A 23,382-nucleotide genomic window follows, 5' to 3' on the forward strand; every position below is an offset into this window, starting at 1 on the left:
CCGCAGTCCACTCTTTCAAATACTTGGGTATGTTCTTAGACTCCAATCTATCTTTTGGCCTCCACATAGAAAAACTTGCATCTAAACTTTATCCAAAATTAGGTGCCCTGTACAGAAACAAATCCTGCCTCAGCCCTACAGTAAAGGAAAAGATTGTACATCAAATGCTGATGCCTATCATGGATTATGGGGACGTAGTATACGCACCTGCACCGCAAACTCACCTTAATAAATTTAATACATTGTATAACTCGTTCTGCCGCTTTGTGCTACAATGTAACTACACGACCCACCATTGTGACATGCTAAAAGAACTAAACTGGCTGACGCTGGAATCCAGATGCACCCTCCATCTTTCCTGCCTTGTGTTTAAGTGCCTTTCTGGAAAGCTCCCACCCTACCTGAGCAGAATGCTCTCCCCGACTATTCCCACCTCCTATAACCTCCGATCCAGTACCAGCACATTATTTAGCTTGCCTCAATACAAAAAGAAAGCAGCTCGATCCTCCTTTTCCTACCAAGCGCCACAGTTATGGAATGACCTCCCGCACACTTTCAAACCTTTCCCACCCAAGCCTAATATCCTTTAAAAGAGATCCCTCTCTAGATATCTCAAAACAGAATGCACCTGTCATGATTGATTATATATTTCTTACCTGTTCTTTGTAAATTTTTTGCATCTATTGTGTACGAGAGAAATCTCAATGTATCCCTCCTTGTAAAATATTTTATAAATAAATAATTTGAAGGTATTGTCAAATCACAGATGGTTTGAACCATCCGTAACAACACACATCATACCCGGGGAGCAAGAGGATATAAACAGAAAAATGTGGGACTAATCCTTGATTTGGTACAGCAACACACTCAGGATAAGCTGATTAATATAGAGAAGAAAAACCAAGATCAAAATAAGATGATTATGGTGACCACCTATACCCCCAGGTACCATCAATACTGCAATGAGGAAAAAAGAAGCGCAGAGTCTCTCAAAAAGGTTTAATCAGGAGCAGGCTTCTACAATGCACTCAAGGTAAGCTCCTATCTGACGTGTTTCACGCATGCATACATGCGCTTCATCAGAGATAGTTGTCTCAGGTGCTGTGGATCTGTATATAGGTGAGGCTGGCTTATCAGTGGGGAATATGTTTTAACCCTTTATTTGTGTAACAAGTGTGTCTGTTAGTGTAAAAATGGGCCTTACCAATGTATGAATGTTTGAAATATTGCCGACTCATAATATACTGATCCAGAGCACACAGAGACTTATAAGAACAGAATTGATTCTTTACAGAGTTTATCTATCACATAATTCATATTGATAAATAGAAATACTAGCTTAATATTCACATTGTACAAATAAATAATGTAATATAATAATAAATAATAATAAAAAATAATAAAAAAATTAATTATTTAAAATGTAAGAGAACACTTTAAATAAGCCAACGAAAATACTAAATACTAAGCATGGTTACAAATTAAAGACTTTAAAAACATTGGTAAAGTGACAAGGGACTAGAGTATCTCTAAATTCTCAAAGCTGGAGATTTTTAAACCAGTGCAGCGGATTAATCACTCCCACTGAATGTGACCATATGCATGTGGTCACAGTAATGTGAGAGAGAATAAGCTGAATTAGAGGGGAAAAGTTGATAAATTAGAAAGAGAAAAAGTTGATAAATTAGAACACTGATCCTGACACTAGTACAACATTGTTTAAAATGTTATAGAAAGTTTTTAGGAGGGGTGAAGAACGGTACTGTTCGTATATCACACTAACCTTTACCTATACTAAGGGACGGATCAGGGGAAAAAGAGATAATGTCCTCTTCTATAATAGTTACAATGTCACATAGAATCTGCTATATCTGTAACTGACATCCTTTAAGACATTGCAGATCATTAATTTGTAACCCATAAATAAAAGAATTTTCTAATAATAAAATAAGATAAATAGAATGGTAGAAGGGGATACTTGTTCTGGAAAATATTAAAGAGAATTAAGTTGATAACTAAGTGGGGAATAAGGAGGTTATATTTGGATAGAGTGGAAAATACTCTCCTAATAACTATTATCCTTATTGAGGGATATATTTCTGTGCCCGTTTTTAGAAGTCGTATATTAGTAATTTTAAAGAAATTGATTAGACTTTCTGGCCATGTTAATTAGTTGACATACCATACGGTGTACGACTGCTAAATGGAATAGGACGAAACGGAATCTCACTTTTTGATAGATTATGTTGGTGTATTTATTGACTAAAAAGTCATCTAGAAAAATCTACAAAAAATCTCTAGAGGACCCCAAACTTTGATTCACAAAAGAATTTACCCCATGGTGGGTTACTAAAGGGGCACCAATCTTCGCGATCTATTGGTACGTACGGATCCAAAGCAGTGCTATCAGAACAAACAGAATGTTAATATCAAGAGAAGCTATAGCTGTGTGGGCTGTATGACGTAATGGACTTATCTCAACTAAGAAATTCCATCATCCTCACACTAATAAAGTGTATACAATCAGATATTCAATCACCTGTACTACCACACACGTGGTCTCTTTGCTTATGTGTCCTTGCTCGAAGTTCTATGTGGGCAAAACTAAGGGCACCCTCAGAGAACGTATGGCCAACCACAGACTGGCACAGTGCTGGCTAAGGGTTCGTCGGATTAACCGGTGGCATGGCACTGTGCAGAACAGAGACACTCGGTGGCATCAATCAGATATACTCTGATATACCATGTATTGAAACCAGACCGAGGTGGAGACCAGGACAAAGCCCTATTGTACAGAGAGGCCCAGTGGATCTATAGATTGGGAACCATTGCTCCAGGTGTACTTAATTCAGTACCAGACTTCAAGGGGTTAATCTGATACAAACCTGGGGTGCGGATATATAGCATGGTATGATGTGTCCCTGATGTTCTGGTGACACCGTGGGGTGCTACCCACACATTCGGGGAATCACAGGGGAACATTGATCCAGTGGAGATGATCCGTGGATTGGGTACCCTTATTACCTGCTAGATAAAGTCACCCAATAATACAGAAAAGAAAACCATATCACCTGAAGTCCAATAAATGGACAACATAAGTATGATTGAAGATGAACAGTCTATAAGAGGAGATTCAGTGCTATCTATTTTTATCTTTTTATTTGTACATGTTCACTTTTATGTTTTCACTTGTAATTTCACATATATGCTTTATATTTTAGGGTCACTAGCTTGGTAGGCATACCATAAAACTGGATTAGCCAATCCAAGGGACAGAGATATATACATGGGTGTAATGAATATTGCTGCACTGAGGTAGCTATGGCTATATTAGTAGAGAGTGCAAAGTTAGAATCCAGACACTGTATACAACATCCAGGTCTAATATGGTATACTATGAGCTGTTTTTGTATATATTCACCCAACAGAGGGAGCTCACACTATTTGGTGTATTTGTGATAGAAAGACACTCTGACCGATTTGTTGGATGCACACAAAAAAACGGAAGTGACATCACTTTAACTTCCTGGTTGACGTTTTTGTGCAATGTTAAGTTATTATGAAGTAGATGCCTTTTAAGGCACAATTGAAATATGTTGTATACCTAGGTCACTTGTTTGGTATATATCATACACTTTTTGGCGATTTATTTGTTAAAATAGGTACCTGGCAAAACCGGAAGTGGGGAACCATTACACTTCCGGTCTGGGTCTGATTGGAACACAGAGATGTGTTCCAAATTTACTGTTTGCCACTTTTTTGATTTAGAATGGGAGGTATGTGTTGCTGTGCTGTATATATTGTGCTGTTGTTCATATGTTTGCTCACTGTTTTTTGATCTGATGAAAGGGACTTGAGCTCCCTGAAACGTCATCTATTAAAGATGACCTTTTTCATGCAAATCCTGAGAGTACAATATTTATTGGAAATATATATATATATATATATATACAGTGTGTGTGTGTATGTATGTGTGTATATATGTATACATACACACACACATTATAGCCCTTTCCAGTCAGTCAAACATCTTATCATATACCTTTTTAAGCCCTTATAAAAAGCCAAAAATATTTTTTTATTAAATAATGTATATATGATTGTAATACTTTATATTTGTTTTTTTGTTGTGTTTATTGTACCTTCTATTTTAGCCCTAACCCTTCACGCCAGGTCTTCAGTCACGCTAGCTAACCAACGAGCACAAATTTAGATTGTGCTCTGCGTTGCACGTTTACTTTCAACTTGTAATACGCGTGCAAGTTAACGCGGGCACGATATTGCAATATCTTGCCTCTGCTAACGATATTGAGCCATTTGTAATTTAGCCAAGATTAAGATATATTGATTACAGGTTCCCTTTTAGTGTTATTTTGTATAAACAGTACTCATATTAACTTTATCCTGAATTTACGGTACCAGTGTACCAATTTTATAATGGACGAAGACGTTAAGCATGAATTCTCAGATTTACTTTTAATTACATTGCTTTGTTCATGTTGTAAATCAATGGCCATTGTTGAGGCTTTTGATCTGTGCCAAATTGCCTACATGTTTAACAGACTGACTTTATTTTTACAGAATAAAGGAATCTTCGGGCTGGCAACAGGTGTTTTCAAGTCCCTATCTAGACTGGACTATTGAGCGTGTTGCACTAAACGCTAAAGTTGTTGGAGGCCCCCATGGGGATAAAGACAAGATGGTGGCTGTTGCGTCAGAATGCAGTATTATTCTGTGGAACATCCAGGACGGTAGCAGTGGCAGTGAAATTGGTATGGGATGATTTAGTTTAGCTCTAAGGAAAACTTGTGTAAATTTTATAGCAAAAATGTGACAGGACTTCATTTTTTCTTTTAAAGGAATAGTCTAGTCAAAATGAAACTTTCATGATTCAGATAGAGCATGCAATTTTAAGCAACTTTCTAATTTATGTCTATCAAATTTTTTTGGTTCAGCACCTGGGTAGCGCTTGCGAATTGGTAGCTACATTTAGACACCAGTCAGCAAGTACTACCCACGTGCTGAACCAAACAAGGGCCGGCCCCTAGGCTTACATTTTTACTTTTTCAAATAAAGATTCCAAGAGAACAAGAAAAATTGATAATAGGAGTAGATTAGAAAGTTGCTTAAAATTGCACGCTCTACCTGAATCAGGAAAGTTTAATTTGGACTAGACTATCCCTTTAACATTTAATTTTATCAGTTATCAATATGTTTATCACTATGTATGCATGTGTGTGTGTGCGCACAATTAATCACTGCAATGTAAACAATCTGTATGCAAAATAAATGTTTTAAATGTATTTAAAACTGTTATTTTGTCTTGCAACCCAATCAAATATATATTTTGAGTATAGCTAATTAGCAGTACATATACATGAACTCCTGCACTGATTTAAGCAATCACTGTGTCACATGCAGCAAGACCAGGATACATTTCATGAAAAACAAATAAGCTGTCATTTATTTATTATCTACACATAATGAAACAATTTATTTGGAAATTGATTTTGAGTTTAATCGGCCACTAAAAAGGCATTTAGAAATGACAAAAGCAACAAGTAGTAAAAGATTAGTTCATTGTTTAATTTTGAAACTTTGCATATAAACATTTTGAACTTTTAACATTGGTTCTCTAATAATATTAGTTTTAATATTGTTTATTAGTTAATAAATAAAAAGTGTGTAGAAAAATAGCAAAAACTAGTTTCATATCTTGTATGGTTTTGGAGGGAGATAAATAATATTGTCTAAGGCACTGCAATCTGAATCGGTGCACTGGGGGCCGATGCAAGGAAATTGCTTGTATCCATTGCAATTAGGTTTCCATTTGATTTAATAATGAAGTGTTCTTTACTGTGTTTTGATTGTGAATGCTGGAAATGATAGTTTGGGATTACATATGGGGATCGCAGAGGTGCTCTTTGTTCATGTCCTGTAAAAGAAACAATTTGCTGTTGCAAACACTTCAGACCTCGGTAACACCATCTAAAGAAAATTACAAAGGCTGGCATCTCTGTGATAGAGCTCTCCCCCCAGGCTGCACAGCCTTCAATATTACTTACTGAAGACACCACTACCAGATTGCTGCTATAAGCAGTATTTTACCAAGAGGGCCCCTTAAGACAGGGACATGTCATTACTTATACCATCTTCTTCCCTGTGGGTAACAGTCAAGATTGTTGAGCCTAAGCAGGAGTGACACTTTAAATTCGTTCAGACCATTCAAACTGTCTTCTTTGATTTCCCCAAACCTTGTCCTTCTCTGGAGTAATCAATTCTACTTGTTTCTCTGTTTTTATTATTGTCTGCATTCCGATACCCCGTGATTCTCAATGTATAGCGACCTGTTACAGTGGTTTTCATTATAGAATATATTTTTTTGATAAGTGATACAGTGGTTTTGCATAACCCTTTAGATGCCAGAGAAGGTCAGCAGGGAATTACAGCTGTTAAAGGAACATTCAGTATTTTTTTATAGCTGTAACATTCCTTCTCTGGAGTAATCAATTCTACTTGTTTCTCTGTTTTTATTATTGTCTGCATTCCGATACCCCGTGATTTTCAATGTATAGCGACCTGTTACAGTGGTTTTCATTATAGAATAGTGGTTTTGCATATCCGTTTAGATGCCAGAGAGGGTCAGCAGGGAATTACAGCTGTTAAAGGAACATTCAGTATTTTTTTATAGCTGTAACATGTTAACGGATAGGCACTGCGTTGCATAATATATGTGCAAAAACAGAAATGTTTCCAAATCATTTCACAGTGCCATTTTGTTATCACAATTTATAGGGTCTTTCAGGTTGGGAGCAGTTCAGAGATGCATCCCAAGTATTTTGAGATTCATGGTCTAGGAAGGTCGTTATTGCTGTGTGCTCATTTAGGACAAATATTAATGAGCTTGTGCTCTGATCTAACCAATCAGGTTATAGGATTGTGATAATGATATGGTAATTTAAAATATGTATACGATTTCTAGTGTTTGTTCATAATGTGTATTCCTTATATGTTTGTAGGTGTGTTTAATCTCGGAGTTCCAGTGGATGCTCTTTTCTTTATTGGTAACCAGTTAGTGGCCACTAGCCACACAGGAAAAGTTGGAGTTTGGAATGCTGTAACTCAGCACTGGCAGGTAACGTGTAAACCTTAATATAATATGATACATATCTCCTACGTTCTTTGTGACGGCACATAAAGCATCATATGGTTTAAACTAGGGTTGCACCGATACCATTTTTTTAAGACCGAGTACAAGTACCGATACTTGTTTTCAAATACTCGCCGATACCAATTACCGATACTTTTTTTTTTTAATGTCATGTGACAGTTAACCAAGCACAATACTGACTAATTATTTAAGATTCCTTCTTTATAATTATGAAGGACTGTAACTTAAAAGACATTATGAAATAATAAAACAGTTTTATTTGTGATAAAGTTCACAGATCATGTTTATAAATAAAAATATTACAATAAAATATATTAATAATAACAACAAATAACAAATATAAAATCACAACCAACCAAAAGTGCAATACAGTAAAAAATAGAAAAATAGTAAAAATAGAACAGTGCACTGTTTACTCATGGGGAACAACACTATGGGCTAAATTACATTTGACTGGTAAGTTTTACCAATGCTATGTTAAAGTCTATGGAGTTGGAAATGTGAACAAAGCATTGATAAAGCTTACCAATCAAATGTAATCTAAATCTAGTCCTATAATTGCAGGATGAGTGCTCATTGGAATTAACTTAATTTTTGCCATGAGTACTCTTCCTGCAATTATATATGCTAACCTATGGATGTTCCTCAGAGTACAGTATGTTTTGAACATCATTGTGCAAGATGAGAACTAGCAGTAAAAAAGGCAATTTAGCAATTAGAATAATTTTTCAAAAGTTAGTGGCAAGTTCTTTTTAAGGAACAGAACAGAAGCCTCTCTGCATGTTCAGCTATAAGTCTGTTTTTGCTATCAGTAAGGAGGTTTGACTCTAAGTTGAACAGTCTTTCACTTTCCACACTACTGCATGGGGCAGAAAGATATTTTTGGACCATTTTAGCCAGAGCTGGAAATCTCAGTTTATTAACTGACCAGTACTTCAGAGGTTTGCCAGAACGAGGTACAGTGATCTCTCCTACAATAATACAAATAATAGCAATTTGTATTGGCAGAACAGTAGTAAACAATTTTTAGTTTAGTCTCCACTTCAGCTTAAAATTAAATGGGAACATGCAGTTTGAAAAAACGCCACAAGATAGCATATGGGTAGGAAGTGGAGGTATCGGTATAAGTATCGGTGCATTTGCACGAGTACAAGTACTCATGCAAATACTTGGTATCGGTACCGATACCGATACTAGTATCGGTATCGGTGAAACCCTAGTTTAAACTACAGTAGTGGGTTAATAGTAAACTACAACTTGAGATAGGCAAAAATTCTTACAAGCGGTTTCACAGGATTTTATTTTTTATTAAGTCTTTCTTTGCAGCGTCTGTTCTGCTCATCTCTGACTCATCCCTTAATGTTTTATTTATGTGTACTTCAAGGGTCTTGTATCTTCTGCTATCTCTGTTTGAGATTTATTGGCACTCTTTACGTAAGCTCTTCCGTCTTTTTGTGCCGTGTCTCATGCTCTCTCCGTTATTGTCTCAATAATCTTACCCACTATCTCCAAAAATATATATTTTTAAGGGACAGTTTACTCCAGAATTGTTATTGTTTAAAACATAGATAATCCCTTTATTACCCAATCCCCAGTTTTGCATAACCAACACAGTTATATTAATACACGTTTTACCTCTGTGATTACTTTTTATCTATGCCTCTGCAGACTGCCCCCTTATATCAGTTCTTTTGACAGACTTGCATTTTAGCCAATCAGTGCTGACTCCAAGGTAACTCCACGGATGTGAGCACAATGTTATCTATATAGCACACATGAACTAATGCTCTCCAGCTGTGAAAATGCGTTCAGATAAAAAGCGGCCTTCAAGGGCGTTGAAATTAGCATATAAGCCTACCTAGGTTTAGCTTTCAACTAAGAATACCAAGAGAACAAAGCAAATTTGATAAAAGTAAATTGGAAAGTTAAAAACTGCATACCCTATATGAATCATGAAAGTTTAATTTTGACTAGACTGTCCCTTTTAACATAGTTGGGTATAGATTGTCTCACATGATTATTTGATGCTGTTTTCCATGCCGAGTCACATAAATAGTAATCCTACTTTTCTTCTCAGGTTCAAGATGTTGTTCCCATTACAAGTTATGACACAGCTGGGTCATTTCTTCTCTTAGGATGTAACAATGGATCAATTTATTATATAGGTGAGAAAAAGTAATTTGGTGAATATATAATTTAAAGCACTAACTCTTTGTAATCTCTGTATTAATGTCTAGAAGGTATAAAGCCTAAATAAATTGTCCTGTAATTATGAAAATTCACCATGACCCTGTCACAACGCAAGTTGTCACTATTGGCAAATGTCAGGTTCCCATTATTATCATCATCATCATTATTATTATTATTGTTATTATTATTATTATTATTGTTCTCTTCATTTATTTGTAAAGTGACAACTATTTCCGCAGTTCCACTAACTATCTTTGGTGTTAATAGCTCAGCTGATGTCCGTTAGTATTGTAACATTTGTTGTGTTTACATTTATTTGGCTTTTGAGAAACCTCTGCCTTTATGTTTTTTTTGGTGTGGAAAGTGTATAATATGTATCCTTTTTAAATGGAAAAAAAAAGCTAAATTTCTACTAGATATCTTTAAAAAGATAGTAAACACCAAAAATGTTATTGTTTAAAAATATAGATAATTCCTTTATTTACTATTTCCCAGTTTTGCATAACCAACACTGTTATAGAAATATACTTTTTACCTCTGTAATTACCTTGTATTTAAGCCTCTGCTGTCTGCCTCCTTATCTCCGATCTTTTGACAAACTTGCATTTTAGGCAATTAGTGCTTACTCTTAAATAACTCCACGTGCGTGAGCTCAATATTATTTATATGAAACACATGAACTACTAACACCCTCTAGCTGTGGAAAGCTGTAAAATGCATTCAGATAAGAGGCAGCCTTCAAAGGACTTAGAAATTAGCATATGAGCCTTCCTAGGTTTAGCTTTCAACTAAGAATACAAAAAGAACAGAGCAAATTTGATGATAAAAGTAAATTAGAAAGTTGTTTAAAATGACATGCCCTATCTGAAATGTGAACGTTTAATTTGGACTTTACTATCTCTTTATTTCATCAAGTCGGTATTCCTTATGTAAAATAGAAATGGCTTGTTTTGCTCAGGATCGTCTCTGGAGTGCAAGTTATGCACATATTTAACAATTTGTTCAATACCTAGTTTGAGACAAGCAATTGTTCAATTATAAAATGCTTTAGCTGGAGCTTTTTACTGTTACAGTAGAATGCCCTTTAGACATAAGTAACCCGAACATGAGGATTTCTGGAATCGGCTTTTTATTGATTCGTTAGGGGCATGTTTTACTTATTTATTTGATTTGTTGTCTCTATCACATTAAAAAGTTTATATTCTTATTATTTATTTTCTTTAGACATGCAAAAATTTCCTTTGCGCATGAAGGACAATGACCTTTTGGTGACAGAACTTTATCATGATCCATCCAATGACGCCATCACTGCTCTGAGTGTCTACCTCACCCCCAAAACGAGTAAGTTACCATAAACCTTATTAATGCAATTCCCATACTCTACTCGAATTAAACGGAAAAAATGACTTGCTTGATTACATGTTGTTATTGTTCTTAACATTTGTTTTATTAAGAAGAGATTGGAGCATTAATACAGTATATGTGATGCTTGCTAAAAGAAAATGGTGATGCTGATAGCGGTTGGGCTGGAAGTGGCGTGCTAAGGGTAGTGCAGGACAAGATAAGCAGTATCCCATGACCACACTAACAACGCTCAACTTGATATTAGAAATCCATGGTATAAAAGTTGAAGGTTATAAGTCGCACTCGAGCGCAAGAATATTTAGCGCAACTTGAGACCTGAAGTAAAGTGTAAGGGTTAAAAAAAAATATCAAAATAAACCTTTACACTCATATATACACTTTGTTTTTTAAATATCATTTAAATAGTGATCAACTTTTTAAAAGGGTTATATATATTTTGATTGGAGTAGCCGTGTTAGTCCAGAGATTTAGATATCAAAATATCAAGAGTATTGCATTGAGCAATGATACTTTTTTATTGGACTATCTATACATTTATAAGTTGACAAGCTTTCGGAAGAATGTCTTCCTTTTTCAAATCTGACATTCTTCATAAAGCTTGTCATCTTATAAATGTATAGTTAGTCCAATAAAAAAGTATCATTGCTCAATGCAAAACTCTTGTTATTTTGATATCTAAATCTCTGGATATATATATATATATATATATAAAGAATGTTAAGTATTCCTTACGCACCTTAAGCTCAGTTGATCTAGCACAGTTTTGGGTAAGAGCAAGAGCGATAACTGAGAAGGCTTTCTTCATCGCACCCCATAGAAGCTTATGGGGGGAAGGCGTTCGCAGTGTTGCAATATCCAAAGTCCTGAAGTTAGCAGGACAGAGTTTTTCGCTAAAGGACTAACCTTTTACTTTCAGCTTGTAATACCCGTGGTAATCCGGTTGTGCTAATTTTTTTACTTGAGTGCAGTAAGCGCTCAAGAGCAAAAAAAGAATAACAACAATTAGCATACCACTTGTAATATGGCTATTTATCATTTTTATTTATTGATCATTCATAAACTATGTAAGAAAATGCATTTTAGTAATTTTAAAATTGCTAAACATTTTTATATTTTAACCCCTAAAGGACCAGACATTTCAGTCAAAAACTTGCCCAAAAGACCAGAGATTTGTTTTAGCATTTTTGCCATCACTCCATGTAAACAGAAATAGAGCCTTGTTTTTTTTATTTACCGATTTAAAACTATATATTTATTTTTTTTAGTACACAACCCAACCCACTGTAAAATGCAATCATATTAAAAAATATTTTACTTTTTCACAAACTTTGGGGTTTTCACTGAAATTATTTACAAACGGCTTGTGCAGTCATAGCACAAATGGATGTAAAAGCTTCCCTTTGTTCAGAAATAGCAGATATGCATGGCTTTGCCATTGCTTTTTGGTAATTAGATGGCTACTAATTGCAGCTGCGCACCACACACATGAAATTCCTGGCAGTTAAGGGGTTAATCAGGTAGCTTGTAAGGTTAATATTAACTATAGAGCAGAGGTCACCCTCCCACCCCCTGATCCCTACCTGATCTTTTCTAAACAGCTCTCTTCCCTCCCTCACCCGCCACTGTTCACTACCATCTTAGATACTGGCAGACAGTCTGCCAATGTGAAGTTTTTATTTCTTTTTAAACTTTATTTTTTTATTATTTTTTTTCTCCAGTGTAGGATTACGCCCTTACCTTCCCACCTCCCTGATCCCTCCCAAAAAGCCTTCTAACCCTCCCCCCGCTAACTAGTGTTCGCTTTCTTAGGTACTGGCAGCTGCCTGTCAGTACCTAGTTTTCTATCTATGCATCTCTTTATTTACATTTAAAAAAAAATCTGTATTGTAGCTGCCCCCCTCATTTACCCCCCTCCAAGCAATCTTTTCCACTTCCCTCTATTCTCCCTCTCCTCTCTAGGGACCCCCCTCTCCCTCTTTTTCCCTCCCGCTCTCAGGATTGATTTTTCTTTTCTGGAGTGTAACGGTCCTACCGGTTCCCGCCCCTCCCTCCCCCCTCCAGCTATCAAAACCACCGCTATCCGATGCAGAGAGGGACACAGAGTGGGTCTCTCTCTGCATCGGTCTCTCTGCATATCTATTTCTGCACTGCCCCACTCTTGGGGCATGCAGAAATACACTATCTTACCACTATTAGCAACATTGCGGAAGAAAGAGGCCCAGGAAAAGAAAATTAATTTTAAGCATAAAACCGCTCATGTCAGACCTCTGACTTTACATCTGGCACTAAGGCACCGAACCCTAAAAGGTCTCTGCCCTGATGAGATTCTATAAGAATGATCACAAGTCCTTCTATTTCCATAACAGAATGATCTAAAGCCACTTTTTACCCTGAAAACAGGGTGTCTCGCTAAGGGGTGTATACTGCATTTTCGTATGGGGAGGAGATAATATATTAAGGTGCATCAAAAATCGTAACAGAATTGCTCACCAAAAACTGTATTTTATCAATAATGTAAAATTTGTATTTAAATTACACAGGAATAAATCATATTGATTGCTTAAGTACAAAATACAAAGTGTAGTTGTCAATTATTAGTAAAGTAGGCTGAACATGGGCGTTCAATCAGCTTGTGTGAAATTTGTCTCTAAAAACCCAGTGTAATTATGTAAACATTTCCGCCCTACAGATCTCACCGTTTTATCTCCCAACTTAAAAGGGGGTGAGCTTTTAGCAAAATACTTAAAACACTAATTACTCTGAAAGTAAAACCTATGCATATGAAAATAACAGTGAATTTTAGGGACAGTGCACTGAAAACAGTGTAATTTGATTTGTTTAAACACATGACAGGCTCTCCTCTGTACTTCGCACTCCGTTGCAAACTTTTATGTAACAGAGCTCTTATTATTTCTATGGGGGACATCTCGTCACTCGCAGAGATAGCCCTCATGGAATTCTATTAAAAAAAAAAAAAGGGTCTGCCCCTGCAAGTGGCGATAATATATCTCCCATAGAAATAATGAGAGTTCTCTGTTACATAAAAGTTTGCAACGGAGTGCGAGTGTTGTGGAAAATCACGTCTAGACTTGTGAATTTTATAGAATCGACCCCCTAGTCTAGGCATATGTACTGATTTCTATTTCTATGAACATAGTTCAGACTCATATTTTGTTCTTTCCAGGTGTGAGCGGGAATTGGATTGAGATTGCTTATGGCACAAGTTCTGGAGCCGTGAGGGTTATTGTACAGCACCCTGAGACAGTTGGCTCCGGCCCTCAGCTGTTTCAGACTTTCACAGTTCATCGAAGTCCTGTTACAAAGATTATGCTGTCTGAAAAACATCTTGTGTCTGGTAATACAAAAGGATTTTTTTTTATTTCTCTGTCCAAAGCAACATTTTATTTAGACCTCAAATAGTTTCTAAAAGATACATTTGCATTAATTTAACTATATAAAAAAATGTGTTTCAACAAAACAAAGCAATCTTAGTTTTTAGCGCAATTTCCAAAGAAACTGTCACCATGTTTGTCTCTAGTGTGTACTGTGAGACCATAGCATTTTTAGGATCATATATAGTGTTTTTTTTGTTTTTAATATATTTCTTAATAACTTTCCAGTTTGTGCTGATAACAACCATGTACGCACATGGACGGTGACTCGATTCAGAGGAATGATTTCCACACAGCCAGGTTCGACTCCTCTTGCGTCATTCAAAATATTGTCCTTGGAAGAAACCGAAAGCCATGGCAGTTATTCGTCTGGAAATGACATTGGTAACCTTTAAGTAACAATATTTAACATTTCAAAATTCTAAGCAAGATGAAAGGATATTGTTGTTTGCATATATTATATTATATAAAAATATTTCTCCTGTTAAGTGTAGTCAGTCCACGGGTCATCATTACTTCTGGGATATTAACTCCTCCCCAACAGGAAGTGCAAGAGGATCACCCAAGCAGAGCTGCTATATAGCTCCTCCCCCCTACGTCACACCCAGTCATTCTCTTGCACCCAACTAATAGATAGGATGTGTGAGAGGACTGTGGTGATTATACTTAGTTTTTATATCTTCAATCAAAAGTTTGTTATTTTTAAAACAGCACCGGAGTGTGTTGTTCCTTCTCAGGTAGAATTTGAAGAAGAATCTACCTGAGTTTTTGGGATGATTTTAGCCGGCGTAGCTAAGATTCATTTTGCTGTTCTCGGCCATTCTGAGGAGTGAGGTAAACTTCAGATCAGGGGACAGCGGGTAGGTTCACCTGCAAAGAGGTATGTTGCAGTATATTATTTTCTGAGGAATGGAATTGACTGAGAAAATACTGCCTATACCGATATAATGTAAGTTCAGCCTTAAATGCAGTAGTAGCAACTGGTATCAGGCTGTTATGTATATATGTTTACACTTCAGTATTCTGGGGAATGGCACTTCACTGGGATAATACTATATGCATATAACTTTTAGCCTAACTTGCAGTGGGAACGACTAGCAGCAGGCTTTTAATGACATTTCACATTATTTGATTATAAACGTTTTTGCTGGCATGTTAAATCGTTTAATTATCTGAGGTACTGGGTGAAAAATTGTTTTTGGGCACTGTTTTTCCACTTGGCTGTCGTTTATTTTAATTTAAGACAGTTTACTGAACTTCCCTCACTGTTGTGTCTGAGGGGGAGGGGCCTATTTTGGCGCTTTTGCTACGCATCAGAAATTCAGTCACAAGTCTGTTTCTCTCCCTGCATGATCCGGATCGTCTCTACAGAGCTCAAGGGTCTTCAAAAATTATTCTGAGGGAGGTAATCACTCACAGCAGACCTGTGAGATTGTGCTTTGACTGTGATAAAAAACGTTTTTATTTTGTACATTTTTTTCTGCTATAAGGGTTAGTTATCCATTGCTAATGGGGGCAATCCTTTGCTAAATTTATAGTTTTTTTCTGTTCTTCTTAAAGGCACAGTACGTTTTTCATATTACTTGTAAATTGAGTTGAAAAGTATTTCCAAGCTTGCTAGTTTAATTGCTAGTTTGTTAAACATGTCTGACTCAGAGGAATATCTCTGTGCTATATGTGCAAAAGCCAAAGTGGAGCCCAATAGAAATTTATGTACTAATTGCATTGATGCTACTTTAAATAAAAGTCAATCTGTACAAATTGAACATCATTCACCAAACAACGGGGGGGAAGTTATGCCGACTAACTTGCCTCACGTGTCAGTACCTGCATCTCCCGCTCGGGAGGTGCGTGATATTGTAACGCCGAGTACTTCAGGGCGGCCATTACAAATCACACTACAGGACATGGCTAATGTTATGAATGAAGTTTTGTCTAGATTACCAGAATTTAGAGGTAAGCGAGACCACTCTGGGGTGAGAACAGAGTGCGCTGATAATAATAGAGCCATGTCAGATACTGCGTCACAATTTGCAGAACATGAGGACGGAGAGCTTCAATCTGCAGGTGACGGATCTGATCCAAATAGAGTGGATTCAGACATTTCAAATTTTAAATTTAAACTAGAAAACCTCCGTGTACTGCTAGGGGAGGTATTAGCAGCTCTGAATGATTGTAACACCGTTGCAATCCCAGAGAAATTATGTAGGCTAGATAGATACTATGCTGGTACCAGCGAGTACTGACGTATTTCCTATACCCTAAAAGGCTTACAGAGATAATTACTAAGGAGTGGGATAGGCCCGGTGTACCCTTTTCCCCCCTCCTGTATTTAGAAAATGTTTCCAATAGACGCCACCACTCGGGACTTATGGCAGATGGTCCCTAAGGTGGAGGGAGCGGTTTCTACTCTGGCTAAGCGTACCACTATCCCGGTGGAGGATAGCTGTGCCTTTTCAGATCCAATGGATAAAAAATTAGAGGGTTACCTTAAGAAATGTTTGTTCAACAAGGTTTTATATTGCAACCCCTTGCATGTATTGCGTCTGTCACGGCTGCGGCCGCATTTTGGTCCGAGTCTCTGGAAGACACTCTAGACTCAATAACTATAGATGAGATTTCAAATAAGCTTAAAACCCTTAAGCTAGCTAATTCATTTATTTCAGATGCCGTAGTACATTTAACTAAACTTACGGCTAAGAATTCCGGATTCGCCATTCAGGCACGTAGAGCACTGTGGCTAAAATCCTGGTCAGCTGATGTTACTTCTAAATCTAAATTACTTAACATACCTTTCAAAGGGCAGACCTTATTCGGGCCCGGTTTGAAAGAAATTATCGCTGACATTACAGGAGGTAAAGGCCATGCCCCTGCCTCAAGACAGAGCCAAACTAGGGCTAGACAGTCTAATTTTCGTGCCTTTCGTAACTTCAAGGCATTAGCAGCATCAACCCTCCTCTGCACCAAAACAGGAAGGAGCTGTTGCTCGCTACAGACAAGGCTGGAAACCTAACCAGTCCTGGAACAAGGGCAAGCAGGCCAGAAAACCTGCTGCTGCCCTAAGACAGCATGAATTGAGGGCCCCCTATCCGGGAACGGATCTAGTGGGGGGCAGACTTTCTCTCTTCGCCCAGGCTTGGGCAAGAGATGTCCAGGATCCCTGGGCGTTAGAGATCATATCTCAGGGATATCTTCTGGACTTCAAAATCTCTCCCCCAAAGGGAGATTTCATCTTTCAAGGTTGTCAACAAACCAGTTAAAGAAAGAGGCGTTTCTACGCTGTGTACAAGATTTTTTACTAATGGGAGTGATCCATCCGGTTCCCGCGGTCGGAGCACGGACAGGGGTTTTACTCAAATCTGTTTGTGGTTCCCAAGAAAGAAGGAACCTTCAGACCAATCTTGGATTTAAAGATCCTAAACAAATTCCTAAGAGTTCCATCGTTCAAAATGGAAACTATTCGGACAATCTTATCCATGATCCAAAAGGGTCAGTACATGACCACAGTGGATTTAAAGGACGCTTACCTTCACATACCGATTCACAAAGATCATTACCGGTATCTAAGGTTTGCCTTCCTAGACAGGCATTACCAGTTTGTAGCTCTTCCATTCGGATTGGCTACGGCTCCAAGAATCTTCACAAAGGTTCTGGGCGCTCTTCTGGCGGTACTAAGACCGCGAGGAATTTCGGTGGCTCCGTACCTAGACGACATTCTGATACAAGCGTCAAGCTTTCAAACTGCCAAGTCTCATACAGAGTTAGTACTGGCATTTCTAAGGTCGCATGGGTGGAAGGTGAACGAAGAGAAGAGTTCTCTCTTTCCACTCACAAGAGTTCCCTTCTTGGGGACTCTTATAGATTCTGTAGAAATGAAGATCTACCTGACAGAGGACAGGTTAACAAAGCTTCAAAATGCTTGCCGTGTCCTTCATTCCATTCAACACCCGTCAGTGGCTCAATGCATGGAGGTAATCGGCTTAATGGTAGCGGCAATGGACATAGTACCCTTTGCACGCATACATCTCAGACCGCTGCAAGTGTGCATGCTAAGTCAGTGGAATGGGGATTACTCAGATTTGTCCCCTACTCTGAATCTGGATCAAGAGACCAGAAATTCTCTTCTATGGTGGCTTTCTCGGCCACATCTGTCCAGGGGGATGCCATTCAGCAGGCCAGATTGGACAATTGTAACAACAGACGCCAGCCTACTAGGTTGGGGCGCTGTCTGGAATTCCCTGAAGGCTCAGGGATCATGGACTCAGGAGGAGAGTCTCCTTCCAATAAACATTCTGGAATTGAGAGCAGTTCTCAATGCCCTTCTGGCTTGGCCTCAGTTAACAACTCGGGGGTTCATCAGGTTTCAGTCGGACAACATCACGACTGTAGCTTACATCAACCATCAAGGAGGGACAAGAAGCTCCCTAGCGATGATGGAAGTATCAAAGATAATTCGCTGGGCAGAGTCTCACTCTTGCCACCTGTCAGCGATCCACATTCCAGGAGTGGAGAACTGGGAGGCGGATTTCCTAGTCGTCAAGACTTTTCATCCGGGGGAGTGGGAACTTCATTCGGAGGTCTTTGCCCAAATACTTCGACGTTGGGGCAAACCAGAGATAGATCTCATGGCGTCTCGCCAGAACGCCAAGCTTCCTTGTTACGGGTCCAGGTCGAGGGACCCGGGAGCGGTCCTGGTAGATGCTTTGATAGCACCTTGGACCTTCGGGATGGCCTATGTGTTTCCACCCTTCCCGATGCTCCCTCGATTGATTGCCAGGATCAAACAGGAGAGAGCATCGGTGATTCTAATAGCGCCTGCGTGGCCACGCAGGACCTGGTATGCAGATCTAGTGGACATGTCATCCTGTCCACCTTGGTCTCTGCCTCTGAGACAGGACCTTCTAATTCAGGGTCCCTTCAAACATCAAAATCTAACTTTCTCTGAAGGCTGACTGCTTGGAAATTGAACGCTCTGATTTTATCAAAACGTGGATTTTCGGAGTCAGTAATTGATACCTTAATACAGGCTAGGAAACCTGTTACCAGAAAGATTTACCATAAAATATGGCGTAAATACTTACATTGGTGCGAATCCAAGAGTTACTCATGGAGTAAGGTTAGGATTCCTAGGATATTGTCTTTTCTACAAGAAGGTTTAGAAAAGGGTTTATCTGCTAGTTCCTTAAAGGGACAGATCTCAGCTCTGTCCATTCTTTTACACAAACGTCTGTCAGAGGTTCCAGACGTTCAGGCTTTTTGTCAGGCTTTGGCCAGATTAAGCCTGTAGTTAAACTGTTGCTCCACCATGGAGCTTAAATTTAGTTCTTAACGTTTTTACAGGGTGTTCGTTTGAAACCCCTTCATTCCATTGATATTAAATTGTTATCTTGGAAAGTTCTGTTTTTAATGGCTATTTCCTCGGCTCGAAGAGTCTCTGAGTTATCGGCCTTACATTGTGATTCTCCTTATCTGATTTTTCAGACAAGGTAGTTCTGCGTACTAAACCTGGGTTCTTACCTAAGGTAGTCACTAATAGGAATATCAATCAGGAGATTGTTGTTCCGTCATTGTGTCCTAACCCTTCTTCAAAGAAGGAACGACTTCTACACAATCTGGATGTAGTTCGTGCCCTGAAATTTTATTTACAGGCAACTAAAGATTTTCGCCAAACTTCTTCCCTGTTTGTCGTTATTCTGGACAGAGGAGAGGTCAAAAAGCTTCTGCTACCTCTCTCTCTTTTTGGCTTCGTAGCATAATACGTTTAGCCTATGAGACTGCTGGACAGCAGCCCTCCTGAAAGAATTACAGCTCATTCCACCAGAGCTGTGGCTTCCACTTGGGCCTTTAAGAATGAGGCATCTGTTGAACAGATTTGCAAGGCTGCAACTTGGTCTTCTCTTCATACTTTTTCCAAATTTTACAAATTTGACACTTTTGCTTCTTCGGAGGCTGTTTTTGGGAGAAAGGTTCTTCAGGCAGTGGTCCCTTCCGTATAAAGATCCTGCCTGTCCTCCCGTCATCCGTGTACTTTAGCTTTGGTATTGGTATCCCAGAAGTAATGATGACCCGTGGACTGACTACACTTAACAGGAGAAAACATAATTTATGCTTACCTGATAAATTCCTTTCTCCTGTAGTGTAGTCAGTCCACGGCCCGCCCTGTTTTTTATGGCAGGTCTAAAATTTTAAATTATACTCCAGTCACCACTGCACCCTATAGTTTCTCCTTTCTCGTTTGGTTCTCGGTCGAATGACTGGGTGTGACGTAGGGGGGAGGAGCTATATAGCAGCTCTGCTTGGGTGATCCTCTTGCACTTCCTGTTGGGGAGGAGTTAATATCCCAGAAGTAATGATGGACCCGTGGACTGACTACACTACAGGAGAAAGGAATTTATCAGGTAAGCATAAATTATGTTTTTTTTATAAATATAGAGAAAATAGAAAAATTTATATTTAAAAGTCACACGAAACCCAATTTTTTTCTTTCATGATTCTGATAGACCATGTAGTTTAAAACAAGAAAACAGACTAAAGCAAAGTTCAGTGCTAAGTAAGCCTTGTATAGAGCTGGAAGCTGTTACATTCGCAACAGGTAGTGTGTGTGTGAGCACGTAGAGAACAGACCATGTCGGTTGTAGGGGCAAAAGTATGAAAGACACACATAAGAGTATCCAGATAACACCCCACAAGCGCAATAAATGATCGTTGATCACATATAAATATTCTCTCAATTAAGGCCACGGACCATAGCAGCTTTCAGAATCAGGGATCCGCTGACAGCGGTAAATGAACCCTTTTTCAGCCGGTCATGCCTCTTCCATGAGATCAAGGTAACAGTGTATAGCTGTGATTACCGTAACTCATGTGTGCTTTAGTAACTCAGTCAGTGAATCGTCTTGATAGTGCCCTTGCTCCACTGTAGCGTGTCCTCATCTTACACCTGCAGCTTACACACACACACTCCGTTCGGCTCCGCTCTAGGTTGAATACAAAAGGCCCCTCCTCCAGGCTCCACGATAGCAAAGACGGCCCCTCTCTCTTCCTGCACCAGATCATGCAAAGGGAATGGAGTCCCAGTACTCCACAAAGTATAACAAAAAACAACCCAGGAAGGTTCAGGCTCAAATAGACTGAAAGTAATAGAATCCAGATGCAGTGAGAGCTCAAAAAATAATAATTTTATTGAAGATCCATTAAAATAGGCAGACTCCATACAAGAATAGGTGAGCAATAAAAACCAAAGTCTGTGGGTCCTACATCAGTATGAAGATAGGAGAGTACACAACCTACAGGGGCAATAAATTAATTGTCACATACTCATTAGCACATTAAGTAAAGTCCTGGGCGTTAAGCTCCAGACATCATCAACATTATCTGTGCCAATAGTTGATGATGTCAAACTCCGAATTGAATCCTCTAGGTAGCAGGCTGCCGAGCTTATAAATCCAGTATATCTCCTGCCTGGACAGTATCTGGAACTTGTCCCCCCCCCCAGGGGTTTGACTATCTGCTCAATAGCCTGCCACCTAAAGGACCCAAGATCTCCGCCATGAACTTAGAGGAAATGCATTAATAGTGCTGAGACTGCCCTATCATTGGTAATATAAGAGAGGTGTTCTTTAATACGGGTCTCCACCTCCCTTGTAGTTCTCCCTAGGTACTGTCGGGAACATGCTGTACATTCAACCAAGTACACCACGTATTTGTTACCACATTTAACACATCCTTTAGTTTGTCATTGCTGAAACAAATGTAGTAGATGTGTTGATGTGGTCAAAAGATCTGCATGACCTTTTGCCACACTTGAATGTGCCCTTAAAGTGCAGCCATGAGCTCTTCCATTCCTCTTCCCTGAGCATGCTAGGAGATAACAGATTTCCTAGAGTCAGATTTCTCTTGTATACAAAGTTGCATCCATCATTAATGACATCACGCAACAATGTATCACCTTGCAAGATAGGCAAGTTCTTTCTAATAACGTTGCACACCTGATGGTACTGATTAGAATAAGCTGTAAATAGAGTAGGTTTAGCCTTAGCAGTAAGACCTCTTGTTTCATTCTTGTTTTTGGACTCGATCCATTTGACTCACTTCCCTATGCGCTCTCTTTACCGATTTATTGGGATATTACCTGGCCTTTAGACGTTTACTAAGATCCTCACTCTCTCTATGGAAGTCTCCATCCAGAGTGCAGTTTTTCTCAGGTACTGACTCTAGTGTGGGGATAGGTACCAATGTGGTACAATTAGTGTCAAATCTTGATGATATTCTTTTGTAGATATCTGTACCCCTCACTAATTTAGAAGATTTGTCCCCCTATGGAGGAAGGAGCATGTGCCCCCAGTTACTAGTGGAAATGTGTCATAATAAATGTAAGTCATATTCTAATTTCTATCCTCTACAGGCTAGAGGAAAAAGCTTGGAGGTATTCCACAAGAGAGGTTGTGGAGGATCTTACTCTTCTCTCTAAATCCCAAGCTGGAAAAGCCTCTAACCTGTCGAGGAAGGGAAAGGGATGCTATTACTGAGCTTCAAAATAACAAGCAAATTGTTTTTAGACAATCCGACAAGGGCGGCAGCATAGTTGTCTCTAGATAAGTGTTTACATTGATGAGGCCTTGAGACAATTGAGTGAACCCAAAGGCATATACAACATTGTCGCGAGATCTTACGTTACATTATAAAGATCTACTGGGTGACCTGTTGGATGATGGTTTGGAGATGGGCATCATAGATAAACAAACAAACTTTTGACTGTCTTATGGTAGACAGCCCTGTGATGCCCATCTTCCACCATTTTCCTAAGGTTCACAACATCCTCATCAATGTACAGGGTAGACCCATAGTGGCTGGTATTGGTTCTCTTATAGAGCCACTTTCCAAATGGGTGGACCAATTTCTTCAGCCTTTGGTCCAATGCTTGCCCAGCTACGGGACCACAAGGATTTTGTTGTTAAAGCTATTGAGTTTCAGTTGCACCATAACTTTTTTTTAAAATTTTCAGATGTTTGCTATATCCAGAGACGTAGAACCGCGATGGGGGCCAAAATTGCAACCTCCTATGCTAACCTTTTCATGGGGTGGTGGGAGCGGTTCCTCGTCTATGGAGATTACAATGGTTTCTCTCAATACATCATCTAATACATGAGATTTATAGATGATATGTTGATCATCTGGTCTTCTGATCAAGCCCAAGACTTGAATAATAACTAAGTTGGGCTGATATTCAGTTTTGAGTGGCACAAAACATCTATCCATTATTTG

At 38.7% G+C, this 23,382-nt stretch overlaps 1 protein-coding gene across 1 annotated transcript in view; it reads left to right on the forward strand.

Moving 5' to 3' along the window:
- Positions 1–23,382, forward strand: part of KCTD3 (potassium channel tetramerization domain containing 3) — a 237,441-nt gene that overhangs the window by 150,886 nt on the left and 63,173 nt on the right. The window contains 6 exon segments of the mRNA XM_053712496.1: positions 4,582–4,772; positions 7,020–7,135; positions 9,249–9,336; positions 10,586–10,702; positions 13,911–14,081; positions 14,347–14,502. Of these exon segments, the coding sequence (XP_053568471.1) occupies positions 4,582–4,772; positions 7,020–7,135; positions 9,249–9,336; positions 10,586–10,702; positions 13,911–14,081; positions 14,347–14,502 (839 nt within the window).

The sequence above is a fragment of the Bombina bombina genome, chromosome 4 (genome assembly GCF_027579735.1).
Source record: "Bombina bombina isolate aBomBom1 chromosome 4, aBomBom1.pri, whole genome shotgun sequence".
Taxonomy (NCBI): Eukaryota; Metazoa; Chordata; class Amphibia; order Anura; family Bombinatoridae; genus Bombina; species Bombina bombina.